Source organism: Tinamus guttatus, unplaced genomic scaffold (genome assembly GCF_059628265.1).
Source record: "Tinamus guttatus ecotype Peru unplaced genomic scaffold, ASM5962826v1 Tinamus_guttatus_pri_ptg000063l, whole genome shotgun sequence".
Taxonomy (NCBI): Eukaryota; Metazoa; Chordata; class Aves; order Tinamiformes; family Tinamidae; genus Tinamus; species Tinamus guttatus.
Window position 1 is genome coordinate 60,605 of NW_028288597.1, and position 16,271 is coordinate 76,875.

General features: G+C 42.5%; 1 protein-coding gene across 1 annotated transcript; it reads left to right on the forward strand.

The window, feature by feature from the left end:
* Positions 1 to 282: 282 nt before the first annotated feature.
* Positions 283 to 14,970, forward strand: LOC148595770 (uncharacterized). Its single transcript, XM_088519607.1, has 2 exons — positions 283 to 1,016; positions 14,847 to 14,970. The coding sequence occupies exons 1-2, from the start codon at positions 283 to 285 to the stop codon at positions 14,968 to 14,970; spliced, it is 858 nt and encodes a 285-aa protein (XP_088375733.1).
* Positions 14,971 to 16,271: the final 1,301 nt, after the last annotated feature.

Below are 16,271 nucleotides of genomic sequence, written 5' to 3' on the forward strand. Positions count from 1 at the left end.
CCCTCAGAAGGTGGGGAAGATTGGGCCAGAGATAATTGGTCAGATCCTGAAAAGGTTTTGCAAAGAATGGAGGAATGCCATGCTAAGTTTAAGGACGGCAAAGGCAAGGGTGTTATTTGTGCTATTCTGGGCGGTTGCTTAATTCAGGCGCAGAAGGACTATAAAATATTTGAGAAATTGAAATTAGATTATCAAGGTAAGAATTCAGAAATTCAACATTTGCAGTATGAATTAGAGAAGGAAAAGAGACGTACCCAGTTACTGGAGCAGCGAATTGAAACAATGCTGATGCAGGCACCCCGACCCCCTAATATGCGGCAAATCAGAAAGTTAATTACTAACACTGAGCCTGAGGACTGGGATGGGGACATATGGGGAGAGCCAGATAAAGAGATACAAGAAGAATCCTCAGAATTAGTGGCTGTTCGGCCGCTGATAAAGACCGAAACATCTGAAGGTCCCCGAGGTCGGAATCCCCGCACCACAGTTCGGACTACTCCTTATTCAGGTTCAGAATTAGGAGAGCTGCAGACTAAATTTTCAAGAAAGCCTGGGGAAACCGAAACTGAATACTTGTGGAGAGTTTCCCTTTCAGGTGGCGACAGAATATTGTTAGACAGAGAAGAATCTTTAGGCTTCTGGGGACCAGGAGTGTTTCTAGATGAGGGGTTCCCAGATGATAATCGATCTATTACTGCTCGAGTTGCTTACTGGGCAGGGGGAATAGACCCCAGAGAAAGAGGCGAGCCACTAATAATCAAAGTTAGGGGACTGTCTGACTTATCAGAGGCGATGCAGAAAGCTGCTTGTATTCAGGCAATGTATGACCGAGGACGCTTTGATGTTCCGTTAATGGCTCCGGTAGACCCAGTCCACCTAAGGCCCCTTATTAAGGGTCTGCCTGACACAGCAAAGATATATATGCAAAATTTAAAGGAAAGGGTCATTCGGGCCCAACAGCATAATGATCAGAACCTTCACGCCCCCCCAGCACACGTTCCTACTTGGGCAGAGCTGTTACATGACATGGTGAGTTATGGACGAGAGATGGCATGGTCAGACCTTGAGCCTCTATCAGAACAATCAGGGAGAGGTAGGAAGGTATTTCACACGAGAAAATTGGAGGGTCGACCATACCCAAAACATGAACTGGAACCCTTTCAGGGTCTGCCGGCATCAGTAAATCAAATTAACAGCCCTCTGCGTAACGATTTATGGCGACAAGCATTAGCTTTAGGAGTGCCCCGCGCTATGCTGCAGGGGCAATCCACTAGCTGCATCAGAAAATTGGTTGAAATCCTGGAACGCAGAGCAACTGAATCTCCTCCTCCAAGCAGACAAGACAAGAACTCCCCCTCTGCCCCCGCCTCTGACAGAACAAACAATCCCTTTGCTCCTCTAAGTGAAGAGTTTAGGAGATCAAAAAACTAAGCAATGCGGATTGGGATTCGGGCCGCCCAACCCGCATGATACATATTTTTCAATGGTCCAAAAACAAAGAACCCTATATATCAATTCCTGTTGGTCCAAAAAAACTTAGTCTAGAATTTTTGATTGATACTGGAGCACAAATTAGTGTTCTGAACAAGTTGCAAGCAGAATCATTAGGAATTAAACCCTCTCAAAAATATATTGTAATTAGTGGAGTAACAGGTGCTAAAGAAAAATGCCCACTTGCTAGGACACAATTATGGTTGCCTGGGGAAAAGAGGATGACAGCTGTGGATGTGGTACTAAGTTCACAACCCGGGAACATTCTAGGATACGATGTGCTTAGAGGAAAGCGATGGTATCTGCCTAATGGTAGTGTTTGGAATTTTGGAGGAAAGGAGCAGGAAAGCATAACGGTAGGAGTGCTGGAAGTAACACATGCCCTGCCCCCATCTCATGTGACCAATGTTCCCCAGTACCCTTTGCCTGCAGCTGCAAAGAAGGGAATAACTGAAGTAATTGTGGACTTAGAAAAGCGAGGCATAATTGGCCGAACACATTCTCCGTATAACTCCCCGGTGTGGCCTGTCAAGAAGCCAGATGGCAAGTGGAGAATGACAATTGATTATCGAAAACTTAATCATAACACCGGCCCACTAACAGCGGCAGTCCCTAGCATAGCTGAGATTGTCATGGCTATACGATCAGCTGCACACCCCTGGATGGCCACCCTAGATATCAAAGATATGTTCTTTATGGTACCCTTAGAAGATAAAGATAAGCCACAGTTTGCATTTACATGGGATGGTGTACAATACACCTTTAATCGATTGCCACAGGGATATAAACACTCACCCACTATTGCACATAATGCGCTCGCAAAGCTTCTAGCCACAGTAAAGAAACCCCCTGAAATATGCATTTATCAATATATAGATGATATACTAATAGGTGGAAACAACAAAGAATGTGTACGAGAAACTGCTCAAACTGTTTGGCAACTATTAACAGACCATGACATGGAGGTACCACCATCCAAATGTCAAGGTCCAGCACAAGAAGTTAAATTCCTGGGGGCTTTGTGGGTATCAGGAGCTGTAGCTGTGCCCGACGATACATTAACAGAGATCGAAAAGGGACGCCTACCCCAAAACAAGAAGGAACTACAACAACTAATGGGAACACTAGGATATTGGAGGAAACATGTTCCTGGGTTCTCTGTAATTGCCCGTCCTCTGTATGATTTGCTGAGAAAGAACAAACCGTGGGATTGGACTCCGATCCATGCAGAAGCTATTAAAACCCTAAAGGATGAATTAGTTATCAATCAAAGGTTAGGCCCCCTAAATCCAGTGGACCCTTTTCGGGCTGAATGGGGTTTCTCTGAACATGCCTCCTATTGCGGCATCTTTCAAAAAGGAGCTTCAGGTCCTTCACGACCCCTGCTTTTCTCGTCTACCTCCTTTAAAGAGACTGAGCAGCGTTATTCTGAGTGGGAAAAGGGACTTCTCTCCTTAGTTCGTGCAGTGAAAGAGGCAGAAAAACTACGAACCTCACAGGATATCATCGTTCAGGGGCCTTTTCCATTGTTAAGTCCTATTCTTAAAGGCGCCCCCCCTCCTGAAGGTGTCGCACAGAAGGGAACGATCCGCAAATGGTATGCTTATCTAGAAGGAATAAGCCACTTGCTAGCACTAAAAGAAGGACCAACTAAGACCTCCAAATTACAACAGCCAGTAAGCTCAGACATTACAACATTATGTCTTCCTTATAAGCCTTCACCTATTAAGGTAGCTCCAGAATTCACTGTATCCTCTAAAAAGGATGGAGTGTGGTTTACTGATGCCTCTGCCCGAAGAACAAGCACGGGGTGGAATTATAAGGCAGCAGCCCTGGAAATAAGCTCAGGACGGTCAGTAACTGAGGAGGGTGACGGTAGCGCCCAGGTCGGGGAACTCCGAGCCCTGCTGTTAGCTGTGGAAAATGGAGCTGAGGTAATTTATACTGATTCCTATGCCACATTTAAGGGAGCAACAGAATGGATATGTCAATGGGAAGCAAATAATTGGGAGGTAAATCGTGTACCAGTGTGGAGGACAAGTGACTGGCAGAGACTTTTGGAAGTAAGCAGACACCGACCTTTAGAAATAGGATGGGTAAAGGCACATGCAAAAACTAGTGCACCCGCAACTAAGTGGAATGAGGAAGTCGATAGGTTAGCGCAAGTGCAAACAGTAGCTGCTGAAGGAGATGAGTGGCAAAGGCTAATCGAATGGTTGCATGTAAAAAGGGGACATTCGGGGAAAAATGATCTATATCACGAATGTGTGGCACGGGGATGGCCTGTGTCAGTAGCATTAGTTAGTGAAATCATATCAGCTTGCCCTCAATGCCAACTCCGACTGAAAATGAATCATCCTAATCAAGCTCCCCCTCAGCACATTCAAAGAAACAAAGTCTTATGGAGCACCTGGCAAATCGATTATGTAGGACCATTACGACCTGCTCGTGGTCGAAAATATATCCTGGTAGGTGTGGAAGTAGTATCCAGACTAACCATGGCTACGGCAGTAAGTGCAGCCACTGGTGAGAATACTGTGAAAACCCTGCAGGACTGGTTTAGTAGCCTCCCAGCACCAGAGTGCATACAAAGTGATAATGGCAGTCACTTCACTGCTACTGTAGTGCAAGATTGGGCAAAACAAGAAGGAATAAAATGGGTGTTTCACACTCCCTATTATCCCCAAGCTAATGGTATAGTGGAAAGAGTCAATGGCATGATTAAGAAACATGCAAAAGTGTCACAGCCTAACTGGGATCTGCGGCTATCCCAAGCAGTCTACACAGTAAATAACAGATGGGGAACTTATGGAAGCCCCAAAATACAAGCTTTCTGTCCCACAGGACCACCTGCTCCCACCTTATCAGAGCCCTCAGAGTCACAAAAGCATACACCTATTCAAATGCAGGTGGGACAGCCCGTGATGGCAAAATTGCCCTCTATTGGGGTTGTTCCTTTAATTTTGGCTAAACCTCGAGGACTATGTGCCTGGGAAGCCACTGATGCCAGTGGGAAGACACACCGCATAAGCAGTCGGTGGATCCTTCCCGACTTCTGACCAAATATAATTGCTTGTTTATGCTTGCAAAATCAATAACAATCCAATTTATGCCGGTCAAGGCAGAGACCGAGCATTCTTCCTTTTGTTTTCCAGGATGTGAAAAACCCGGAATGCTGGACAATTGTACCTGGAACCAAGGACTCTCCTATCTTGAGTATCCATCAGGATTGTTAGTTTCATGCATAGTGTTGTTTTGATATTTGTAAATCAGATATTTGTAATAGGGTTATAGAGCTGTAGTTAGGATTAGCAAATATGATATTTCCAACTTGTGTTGGGAAGATATGCTTTGGCTTGGTATGTTTAGTGCACTGGAATCAAGGAGATACTCATAGTGACAACGCACAAACCTTATCCGCCCCTGACTCTGCCACCCATGGTTTGAAGGATAACTTAGCCCTAAACTTTAATAAAGGGGTTTGCAACTGCTCTCAATGAATCTAGTATTACCGCTTGCTTGCCTCTACCCAAATCTGTAGTACCATTTGGCCCAGGATTTTCTTTTGGCTCAGTATCAAACAAGCCAGCATTGTGGTATTGCCAAAATGTGATAAATTGCTCCAATTGGGAACAACACGATTGGGTGAGACACTATTGGCCAGTTTACATTTCCCTAAAATGGGCTGTCTGTGCCATAATCACAGCATAAAATATAAATCAGTAAGTGAAGACTTTGTGCTTCGTAATGATTGCCATATAGCTTCTGGTGATGCTCTGGCTGGTTTGATCTGGGCCTGCAGTGATGGCAATATGTATACCACCTTATGGGCTGGATTACCTGAACGCCAGTGTATCTTGGGCCTCCCAACATTGTGCCCCATGTGGAGCAGGGCTCTTCTCTGACCCCACTGAATGGCTCAAGCAAAACCAGTAAAAATAGAACTGTCAGGACATGTAGAGGGATGGCAGGACTGAGAAGAAACCAGAGTCTTCCCATCATGACCTGGGTCCTGGGAGCTCCAGTTTGCACACAGTAAATAATAAAGGAGGGCTAAATATTTAGCACAGGTATGGTTAGATGTGTTACAGAATGTTGGAGAAGGTATGTGCATGTTAAAAGATGTTTGGGGAGGAGATGTATTGGCATCAAAGAGAAAAAAAAAAAAAAAAGGGCTCTGTGGAACATAAGAAAGAAGAAACCAAAGTTTAGTTTTCAGGCTCTTCCCAGGATCTGTCTTAGATGGAAGGACTGTTTTTTTTTTTTTTTTTTTTTTTTTTTTGGATTTGGTCTTGCAAATGTGATTATGGTTAAGTAAGCTAGCCTATCAAGTAGAAAAATTAGCTAATGCCACTGATACTAGTCAATCGTCAATTACAAGCCACATCAAAAAACAAGACTCTTCAGAACCGGATGGCACTGGACGTGATGCTGTTACACCAAAATGGACTTTATGGCTACCTAAACCTCTCCAGTACCGACTGCTGCATTTATATCCCTAATGTTACACAGGACCTTGATATCCAATTAGAGAAGATACGACAGGTGGCGAAAGACACCCATGAACTCCGGGAATCAATGAACACTACCTGGCTGGCGAAGGTGTTTAGTTGGTTTGGCTTTGGTGTCACTCGTTGGATCCAAAGTTTGATAGAATATGTGGTGATGTTCATTGTGATGATAATTATCCTAAGTATAACAATATCCTGTGTAAAATCTACTATAATGAAAGCTATTAACGTAAAGATGATTCAGTTCACCGCTTATACCCCTTTACAGGTGGATGACCCAATTGATGTCCCAAGTACTAAGACTCTAATTTGAGACTAAATTCCAATATACAATGGTAACTGGAGTCACGGGGTGGATACAAAGTTTGTTATAAGCATTACTTACTATTGTAACTGCAATATTTTCTGTATATATATATATTTGTAGAACTAGACTCCCTGGCTTTTCTGTAACTTCCCCCATCTAATGTACCAATGTGCAATCACTCGCTTAACTGCATCATGTTTAGGGCATGTAATATTAACACCTAAACAACTTCATGTGAAGCTTGAGTGACTATAGTCACGGGGTGGATAGTGTGGAAGAAGTGTTTGTGGAAGAATTGTTTGAAAGCAGGAACTGAGAGGAAAACTAGGGCCTAACACAGCTCTGGCATTACAGAGGCCTGCTTGGGGTGCTACACAGTTGCCACTTCCAGGATGGTTGGTACGCACGGACTCTGCTCCTCCACGGTTCCCTGGGCAACGCAATCTGCCCTCCTCGCAGCTGCAAAAGGGAGTAACGGAGGATGGAGCGGGGTGAAGGCTCCGCGGCCAAACTCTGTTGCACTCCCTGTGCTGGGCTGCTGATAAGCCGCACAGTGGCTGTCTAATGAGAGATATACGATAACATGTCCGGTGCTGAGCCAGCAAAAGTGGCAAATGATGAACTTTGCTTGAACTTTGCTCATTATAATGTGAAAACCGTACCTCCATCCCAAAAGTTACCCGCCTCCGAGGTACGGCCACCCCTCACTGAGCATGCGCTCTAGATTTTCGGTTGACTGTACCTTTAAATGAAAGCGAGAAACTTTTTCACCAATCAATAACAATATTAAGTATGACTCTAGTCACTCAAGCTCCACCTGAATGTAAAGAAAAGTATAAAAGGTGAACTAAGGATGAAAAGTGAGGAGGGAAGAAACCATCGTAACTCCTGGGTCAGTCGACAGGCTGATCCCCCTTCCCTCCCCTCGCGCTGGGACGCTGCCTGAAGAGACTAAGAAGTGGAGGGAAGAAACCATCGTAACTCCTGGGTCAGTCGACAGGCTGATCCCCCTTCCCTCCCCTCGCGCTGGGACGCTGCCTGAAGAGACTAAGAAGTGAGGGGAAGAAACCATCGTAACTCCTGGGTCAGTTGACAGGCTGATCCCCCTTCCCTCCCCTCGCGCTGGGACGCTGCCTGAGGAGACTCGAGACTGAGAGCCCTCTCCCATCTTCTGGGGTGAGTGATGATTGCACATTTGTACATCAGAGCTAGCTAAAAATCCCACGCTCTAGTAGAGAATTTCCTGTACTGACATCCGAAACCTGCTTTGTAAATGTTGCATTTGAATAAATCATACTGTTTGTGAACTCGACTACTTGTTTGGGGGGAGGCGATCGGACCTACAGTTGACAGACTGTTCGTGAATCCGATACTGCCAGGGTCGAGCTTATAGTGGATCACGCTATTTGGGAACTCGATTCGCTCTTAGGAAGGCGATCGGACCTACGGTCCACGGACTGTTCGTGAATCCGATACTGCCAGGGTCGAGCTTATAGTGGATCACGCTATTTGGGAACTCGATTCGCTCTTAGGAAGGCGATCGGACCTACGGTCCACGGACTGTTCGTGAATCCGATACTGCCAGGGTCGAGCTTATAGTGGATCACGCTATTTGGGAACTCGATTCGCTCCTAGGAAGGCAATCGGACCTACGGTCCACGGACTGTTCGTGAATCCGATACTGCCAGGGTCGAGCTTATAGTGGATCACACTATTTGGGAACTCGATTCGCTCCTAAGAAGGCGATCGGACCTACAGTCCACAGACTGTTTGTGAATCCGATACTTTTTTTTTTTTGATATCTCCTTCCCCCCCCACCACCACTACCACTGCGGCTTTCAAACTGCAACATTTTCAACACAATCCTCTTTTGTAAAGTATTCTGAGATCCTCGATTGCACTTTATGTATTTTATCTGTTTGCTTATTTACTACTATTCCGAATCCTCTGACCCTGAATTATGAGAGGGAGATAAAACAAAATGATATATACATTTCTTCTTGATTACACAAAGATATCTCCATTTCCAGTGGATATATGGACTTTCTGTTCAGAATGGAGAAAAATAAATCTTTCAATGGGATTGGTAGGAAGGATACATCTCACATATGATCCTCATATAAAGGCTTTCTGTGAAACCTTGTTCTAATGCTTTTCTAGTTAGGAGAACATGGATTATGATCAGAGTTGGCAAAAAAGAGATCAAGTGTACTGCACAAACATTTTAAAAAGGTACATTAACTTTTTTTAAAGTATGCACAAAGAAAATTAAAACTGATTTGGTTTTGGATGTTCATTAGTTGTTTTTCTCACTACCTTTTAACCATTTTTAAAATCAGTTTCATCTATCTGTTTTCCCTGCTTCTATGGGTTAAAAGTGGAGAGGAGAAAGGGAGAGAGAAGCCGGAAAAGTGAAAAATTGTTTTACTTGACAAATCCCCCCCAAAAATGTAAAATGAAAAATGTACAAGAAATAATTCTGGGGAAAGTCATTTTTCATGTTAAAAAATTTTCGTATATAACTTTGACTTGGTCTGACAGTGTCTAAAGCATTGAAATCCAGCCCTTACTCCCAGCCATCACACAGGCATACCCACAGCCTTGCTGTATCACTTCTGTAGGATAATTGTCATTCTGCCTAGGAGAAGCCAGAGGGATGAGGTCGGATTTCAAAGCGGGACGCAAGGGTAGGCCTTCAAAATTGTGTATATGGGTTATCTGAAGCCAGCCTAGCAAGCTATAGGTTTCTATTATTCTTTTAACCCTTCACTGATTAACGTGTTTGGCACACTGTAGAGGTTAAGATATTTCTGAATAGACTGTAATACTTCACATATCTTTCCCATTTCCCTTGCTTTCAAAAGAGATGCTTTATTAGCTCTGTCATGAAGGGTCAAGCAGACATAAAAGCATAATTCTGCACTGTTTATGTATATATCTGTAGATTTCTGTGTTTAAGACTTTTTTTTTTCTTTTCAACTCATTAGAAATACATATATTTTAAAATAAGCCGTCTTTTGCTGTACAACAGAAGCTTTCTTCACAGTGTCTTTCCGCCACTGTAGTATTCTCATGCTTCTCCCTGGGAGATTTGTAGTAATGTAGCTGGTACTAACATCAGAAAAGAAGGATGTTTTAATGGTAACCTATTCATTGGCTATTCTAGAAGATATTCTATTTCTCATTCCATCACAAATTTCACGTGAGTCTATGAATAAGCAATTTGATCTGGACTTGCAGGATTTCAATCTACTGAAGTAGATAACTGTCTTAGTCTCTCATTTTTCTTAGGGTTAACAGTACCTAAGTACATAGAGGGCTATTATTAAAATACATATTTCACAGACAACAAAGCCCTCAGATAATGCTGTACTGGTGAGTCAGATAAGCTGAAATTTGTCCTCCTGAGCTCTGACATCAGAGCACAGGTTTGGGTGTGTGTTTCCATCACTATTAGTGCTTCCAGGCCATGAAATGGTATGAAGTGCAGCTGGGGAAAGAGAGTTAGTTTCCTGGTGTCACATTAGTTACAATTCTTGTAACCACTTCCTAACTGATTGGCAGTTTCACTTTGGACTGCAAAAACAAATAGTTAGAGAAATTACACTGATGTCCGTGACACTTTCAAGAGACATATTCCTAGAAGAAGTGATGACAGAGCAAGGAGTGTGGGGCAAGTTGCAAAAGCAAGTCTGTAGCTCCTTTACAGTTGCACAAAATTAACAGATATTAGATCTTGAGTTCCTGAAGACAGTCTTCTGTACTGGAATAATTATTAAAATAGAACAAGCAGAGATTATGGTATACGAGAGCCTTTCTAATTGTTAATTTGCCCACTTTAAAATGACCACACAGTAAAGTCACTGTCTTTTTAAATAACACTGTTTTCTTAAAATTGGTTTCCCTTTTCCGTGTTATCTTTCTAAGAGCTGATATTGCTGGGAATTATCTATCCTACTCTGAGGGAGCCTATCTGAAGCTTACACAGTCCTTGCAAAGTGCAAGGTAATTAACCATTCTCCTCCCCCTATTTATCTTGATTTTTGCTTCCATCTAGTTGTTTTTCATGCTTGTAAAGTATAATTTGAATAGAGTTTTAGCACTTTCTTCCTACACAGCCCCTCACTCTCTGTGCCCTCCCTCCATAACGCTGCAGTGATGTGAGTGTGAATTATCTCAGAGTAAAGGTGGGTGAGCTGCTTTGCCTGCGAACAGCAACATTTAAGACAATAGAGCACAGCTTCAGCAATTGACACAATTCTTTCTTATAGAGACATTTTGTATGCTAATGAGGTTCGGATGGCAAGACCAGACTTTTTTGCTGCTAATTTTGGCAATATCTGTCTCTGATGGGAACGTAATTTCCACCCACAGTGATCTTAGTAAAAGACTGAGCAAAGAACAACGCTGAGAGCTGATGCGACTCTCCTCTTGGCTTCGCTCCTATATTTTGCCCACAATCAGGAAAACAGAGTCTTTAGACCGATGCACTTGGCATCTGGTATTTCCTTTCAAGTGCTTCTATGTAAGCCAGGCTCCTTTCACCCCTGGATTCTTCCCAGGAAATTCTCTTTAAAGTAGTCACTGCTTCCTTACTAGTAAACCCACAAGACATATCAGTGTAGCCAGGAAACACTGATCTAATAGGTCTGAGTGATGATGGTTAAGACCAAGAAGCTATCATGAAATGGTAGTGTTTAAAAACTAGTAAGAAGAGGCTTTGTTGCATTTTTTGTGCTTTACGCAATGCAAAATGAAGGAAACACAGAGATACAGTGGGATTCAGATAATTGTATTTACACACTTTGTATCACATGTGAGGCATGACTTTGCTGAGTAGTTCTTTGGAAGGTCAAACACTCTGAGCAATTTTTCTTAGCAAATTTTTAGCTTGAAATCTGTGGCTTTTATTTCAAACAAAGGAAAGGCCTGTGAGCTCCATAGTATGACTATTTTCTCAGCTAGGTCAGCTGGTTGAGCTAGAGACATTGTGGAGACAGGACACACTTCCCTAGGAGGCTCAGCTATTTGAACAGACAATTGCCAATTCCTAGTAATTACAGCTGCAATATCATATGTTTTACAAAACTAACTCTTAAAATTGAAATATTAGAGAATGTTAAGGTACCAGTTACATTCTCTTAGTTCTCTGTCACTAGGCGTTGCCTGGCTCGCTTTTCTCTTCCCTTCCCCTTTGCCATGCACAGATTTCCTGATGCAGCCACTGCACTAGCCTGTGGAGGGGTGATTTCAAACTAGACGAGCTGGTGGGGCCACTGTGAGGATTCATGTTATTTTGCTTAAAACAGGTTATAGCAGTTTAGCTGGTAGCTCTACATGTGCAGGTGCAAGTTAACCTGGTATTAGCCAGGTTTCAACTGATTTAATAATGTTCACGCCCAAAGCTTGTTTAACTAACTTGGATGTAGACCAGAGTGTAAGAGAAGACATGTCAGTTTTATTATTAATCAAAGGACTAGGAACTAGCAGTTCTTGCTCTCCTCCATTTGAAGCTCTCCCATAGATCTACTATGTGACCTTGGGCAGATCTCCTGGCATCTTGTGGCCTTGCTTTCCTTAGACTGGATATAATCAATTTCTCAGAACAGATGCAATACTGAACTCACAGGCATCTGTGAAACTTAATTCCTTGCATGTGGAAAGGGTTTTGGCAGCTGTTACGGAGTGCAAGCTCGGTGGGGAAGGGGCAGATCCTGCCTTCTGCCTGGTTCAGCTCCGCACAGAGGGATCACTGCCAGGGGTCGTAGGTGTTGCCATCACAGCACTATTACTTTGTATTAATCCAAAAAGCACTACTGAAGCGCAAAGTACTCGAGTTAGTAAGGCTGGTTCCAGGCGGGGATTTTTTCTCCATCTGCCAGTATTGAGCAGAAATCTGCTCTGTAGAATTTGTAGAATTTTCCTTTTTCTTTTTTGGATGAGGAAAAATCCTCTTCAGCCCTTCTCAGCTCCTCTTCTCTGTGTGGAGCCGCTGCAACAACATGACTAGCGCTCGCAGTGTGCAGAGGCTGGAGAAATCATAACACTGATGAGTTATAGTGGGTACTGCTGCCAGGCAAGCCCAGGTGGGGCACCTCTTACACTCCCTCCACTCGCTCTTGGGGACAGCACTGCATGGAGTCTGCCTCCGTGCTGCCTGCGTGTCTTACAGGAGAACACCTCCGGCACCGGCCCTGCCGGAGACTTGCTCCCACTTGTTGGTGTATGTTGGTGTAAGTTACTGACTTCTTGGCCATTACTGCTTAGCCATCAGATGCTGTTCTTGGCAGAGCAAGAACATCCCCATCAATACACCTTGGAAAGCATAGAGGATCTCTGTAGCTATCTGTTCACCTGTGTCCTGGTGGCTTTGTGAGGCGCTTCTGCTTCACATTTTCATTTCTGTTGATGCTTATTCTGGTTTATATTATATGATTTGTTTTTCTCAGACAGACTGTGGCTTTAAAAGTCAGGAAAGAAACCTACAGACCCAGAATAATTGCCATGGTTTCGTTAGGGTCACGTTTTGATGCACTCAAGTGCTGTGTCATCAATTTTGTTTTGAAACATCCAAAAGAACCCAAACACAAGAATTGCCAAGTCTTTCACTTTTTTCCTTTCAATAGTGATACTGGAAAGAGATTCACATTTCTTAGTTGTCCGCCTGGATCAAGCATGAGTCTTGACCAGAACCCCTTGATAAATCAGCTATTGCAGGGTTCTCCAAAAGAGGTGGGGAGTGAGAGATCCAATATACTGTTCATTGCTCAGAACTCACTTATGGGTTTATTTAATAGAAAGGACTTTGCACACAATTAACTAATTACGAGCAAACATCACTGCTTGGGGTGAAGAGTAAGCATTTTAAAATAAGTACTCAGCATCTTGACACTCAACATGAACTTAAGCAGGAACTGACTTTCAAAGGGAAAATGTCTGTCACATTTAAGTCTGCACACATATTCTCTTCAATATTTGGGATTCTAAGCTCTTTGAAGGTAGTCTCTTCACTTCCCCACAAAGCACTTTTTTGTTCACCTTTGCAGTAATTTTCTCTTTTCTCTCCCCCTTTAGTTCCATTTCCCTTAATGTTACAAAAGAATTTGCTTCTGGGATGAGATTTTTCTTGCTGAGTTTCATCCCAAAATTATATTTTACAGATAACTTTGAAATTCCCTGTAAGTGTGTTCTCATTATTGGGTATCTTTGATATAACTCTAAGTACAACTGTGCAGACATTGTGGCTGTTAGTGCTAGGAAAATATAAAACTTACCCAGATGTAGTTAGAACCAGAAAAAAAATGTGACAGCTAAAAGTATGAGTGTGTTTCAGAGATGGGACACAAGTCTCGTAAACTGTGTGAAGCTCTCTGAGTTAATCACTCCACACAATGTTCTTAGGGGCTCTTTAATCAGACCATGTTGTGCAGTGGCTGATACTGAATGTATTTAGCCTGGGGATTGCACCTGATCTTCTGGTGTACCTTTTTCTTCCTTTTTTTGATACAATCACATAGCCAGAGCAGGCCAATCAAGGCCATACTGTACTGAATAAGAGTCATGTTTCAAGCATGTTCACTGTAAGCTACTGTAAGCCACATACATTTTTCAGCAGACTAGCAGACCAATTTGCTGTTGGAAGTAAATATCGGACAGGGAAAGAGAAAATGCAGATATTTCAATTGGGAGTGATAGCTCTCAGTCACTATTATTTCTTCCAACAAACCAAGCCCTTTTTGTGTTTTACAGGTGGCTCAAACATCTCTCCCTAGTGTCAAAGCTAATAGGCTAAAATGGAGACCACCACCAGAATTTTTGTAGACCAATTTAGTTTCAGAAAGAACATGGAAGGTTTCTTGACAAGCTTTTTTTGTCCTGCAAAACTTTCTTTGTAATTTATAGAAACATTCATTGTTAAGTGTCTCCTCCTGTGAGAAACACTTTGAAATTTTGCTCTCAGCACAGAGAAGAAGAAAAGTTGCAAACTTCGAAAAGGATTTCTTGTAGACATTTATGAGGAGTCAATCAGAGGCTGAATGTTTCCATGTTGTGTATGTGCAAAAAAGATCTGTCAAAAATTCTGAGTTCTTTTATATGAAATTCTTCTTGACTGATTTGCTCAATCAACAGGGTACGTTGTACATGCCTTCAAGGAGCAGGAGGAGCTAAATGTTTCTGAAATCCTCCTGCTGTGCCATTTTGAGGAGTAGTATTCATGAAATGTGCACCCTGGATCTCTTAACTTTGAGCAATTGTTCTGAACATTTCTGAAGTCCTCACGCTGTGCTGTTTTGAGACCTGATATTAATGTACCATAGATCTCTCAGTGCTCAGCCATTGCTCTGCCATGTCAGAGATGGCGGAAGGAAGCAGACAACCATATGGATAGCACTGGTGGAGAAAATGCTATTAAAACTCATCAGAACCATAATTGAGGGACCCTTATTGAGCTGCGATTTGATCAGATGGAATGCACATGGATTAACAGGCGGATGATCTCATCTTAATAAGCTGACAGCATTTTTATTTTTAAGCAGGAGAGCAAAGGGCTGGCCAGAGGAAGATGGAGGTACCATTTATGCAGGCTTCGTGATGCTTTTTGCTGCAGCAACAGACATGAAGCAGATAATCTTTGGGTCAGAAGTTTGGCACGGCGGGTGAAATGTTTGAGTGGATTAAGGGTGGTTTCAACTGTGGAGAGATCATAATGCTTTGGTGGGAACTAAATGGAAGAGTAGAGAATTAAAAGGATGAGAGCAGGGTCCAGATTTGTTCCTCTTATTCATACTATTAGTTCAAGGCCTGAGAAGGATGAAAATATTGTAAAGCAAAACTATTTGCACATAATACAGAAACAGGGAGACCTGCCAGTACAAAGAAGCTATGTATGTGTATGGCAAGACAAATGACCCACATAGATAAAAATAGAGTAATGAGTAGATGGACACAGCATAGGACTAGACTCTGAAAGATGATTACGCTGCAAAAATGTAGTTCATAGGTAAGAGTGAGAAGAAACCTGAAGTACAGAAATTAAAGTTACCGAATGAAAATGCACAAATATGTACAGACCTCTGTCAAATGTGCATAAATGGATTTAAGGAGTAAGAAATTAACCTCTTTTAGGACTGCAGAAGTCTTAACGTACTCTCATCCTCATTTTCAATCAACTGATTATAAAGTTATTACAGCGATGGACAAAGATACAGCAAGAGCAAACAGAATGAAGCAGGGGATTAGGAGTCACTAGTTGTACTAAATAAACCAAAGGAATTAGGACTGCACTATGTGTAAGAGAAGACTGACAGGTGAGATCATTTTGCTCGATGGATTCCTTAAGGGAATAAGAAGACTGGCAAAAGCCAGACAATTTGAATTTATGTCAAACACAGGAAGCAGAGGGCACAAATTAAAGTTTTGCACTATATGGAAGGAGTTCCCACAAGGAATTTAGTTTAGAATTCCTTTATGCAGGGAACAGATAATATACAAGATGCTGAAAAAAATGCACTCTGCTATACAAAAAGCCCAAAGGGAACACAAATTTTTAGTGCTATGTCCCCCAAAGCCACATCTTTGTCTGAAGAGTGCTTCAGAGACAGCACAATTCTTCTAGAGAATGCAGCAGAGGGCTGTAAGAAAAAAAAAACATATCTTATCCTCTGGGGAATGCTCAAAGTGTTTCTCCTGGATTATTGGTAGCATTTTCAGAGAGGCTGGATGTCTGAGCCTTTTCAAAAAATTCAGTTGTGAAGGAATTGTTTTCTGGAAGAAGCAGCGAAGTTGCTTTGAAATTACACAGGACTGGAGCTGAAATTATGAGACTCCTTTGGGAGGCAGGACTGAGAAGTCTCTGAATTTCTGCTTTGACTTAGTTTTTGCCAGTTTTAAAGGATTAATAATACTATAGCAGTGGGGATAAAAGACATGTGGCAAAGCCTGTGACATGGAAATGAGAAGTC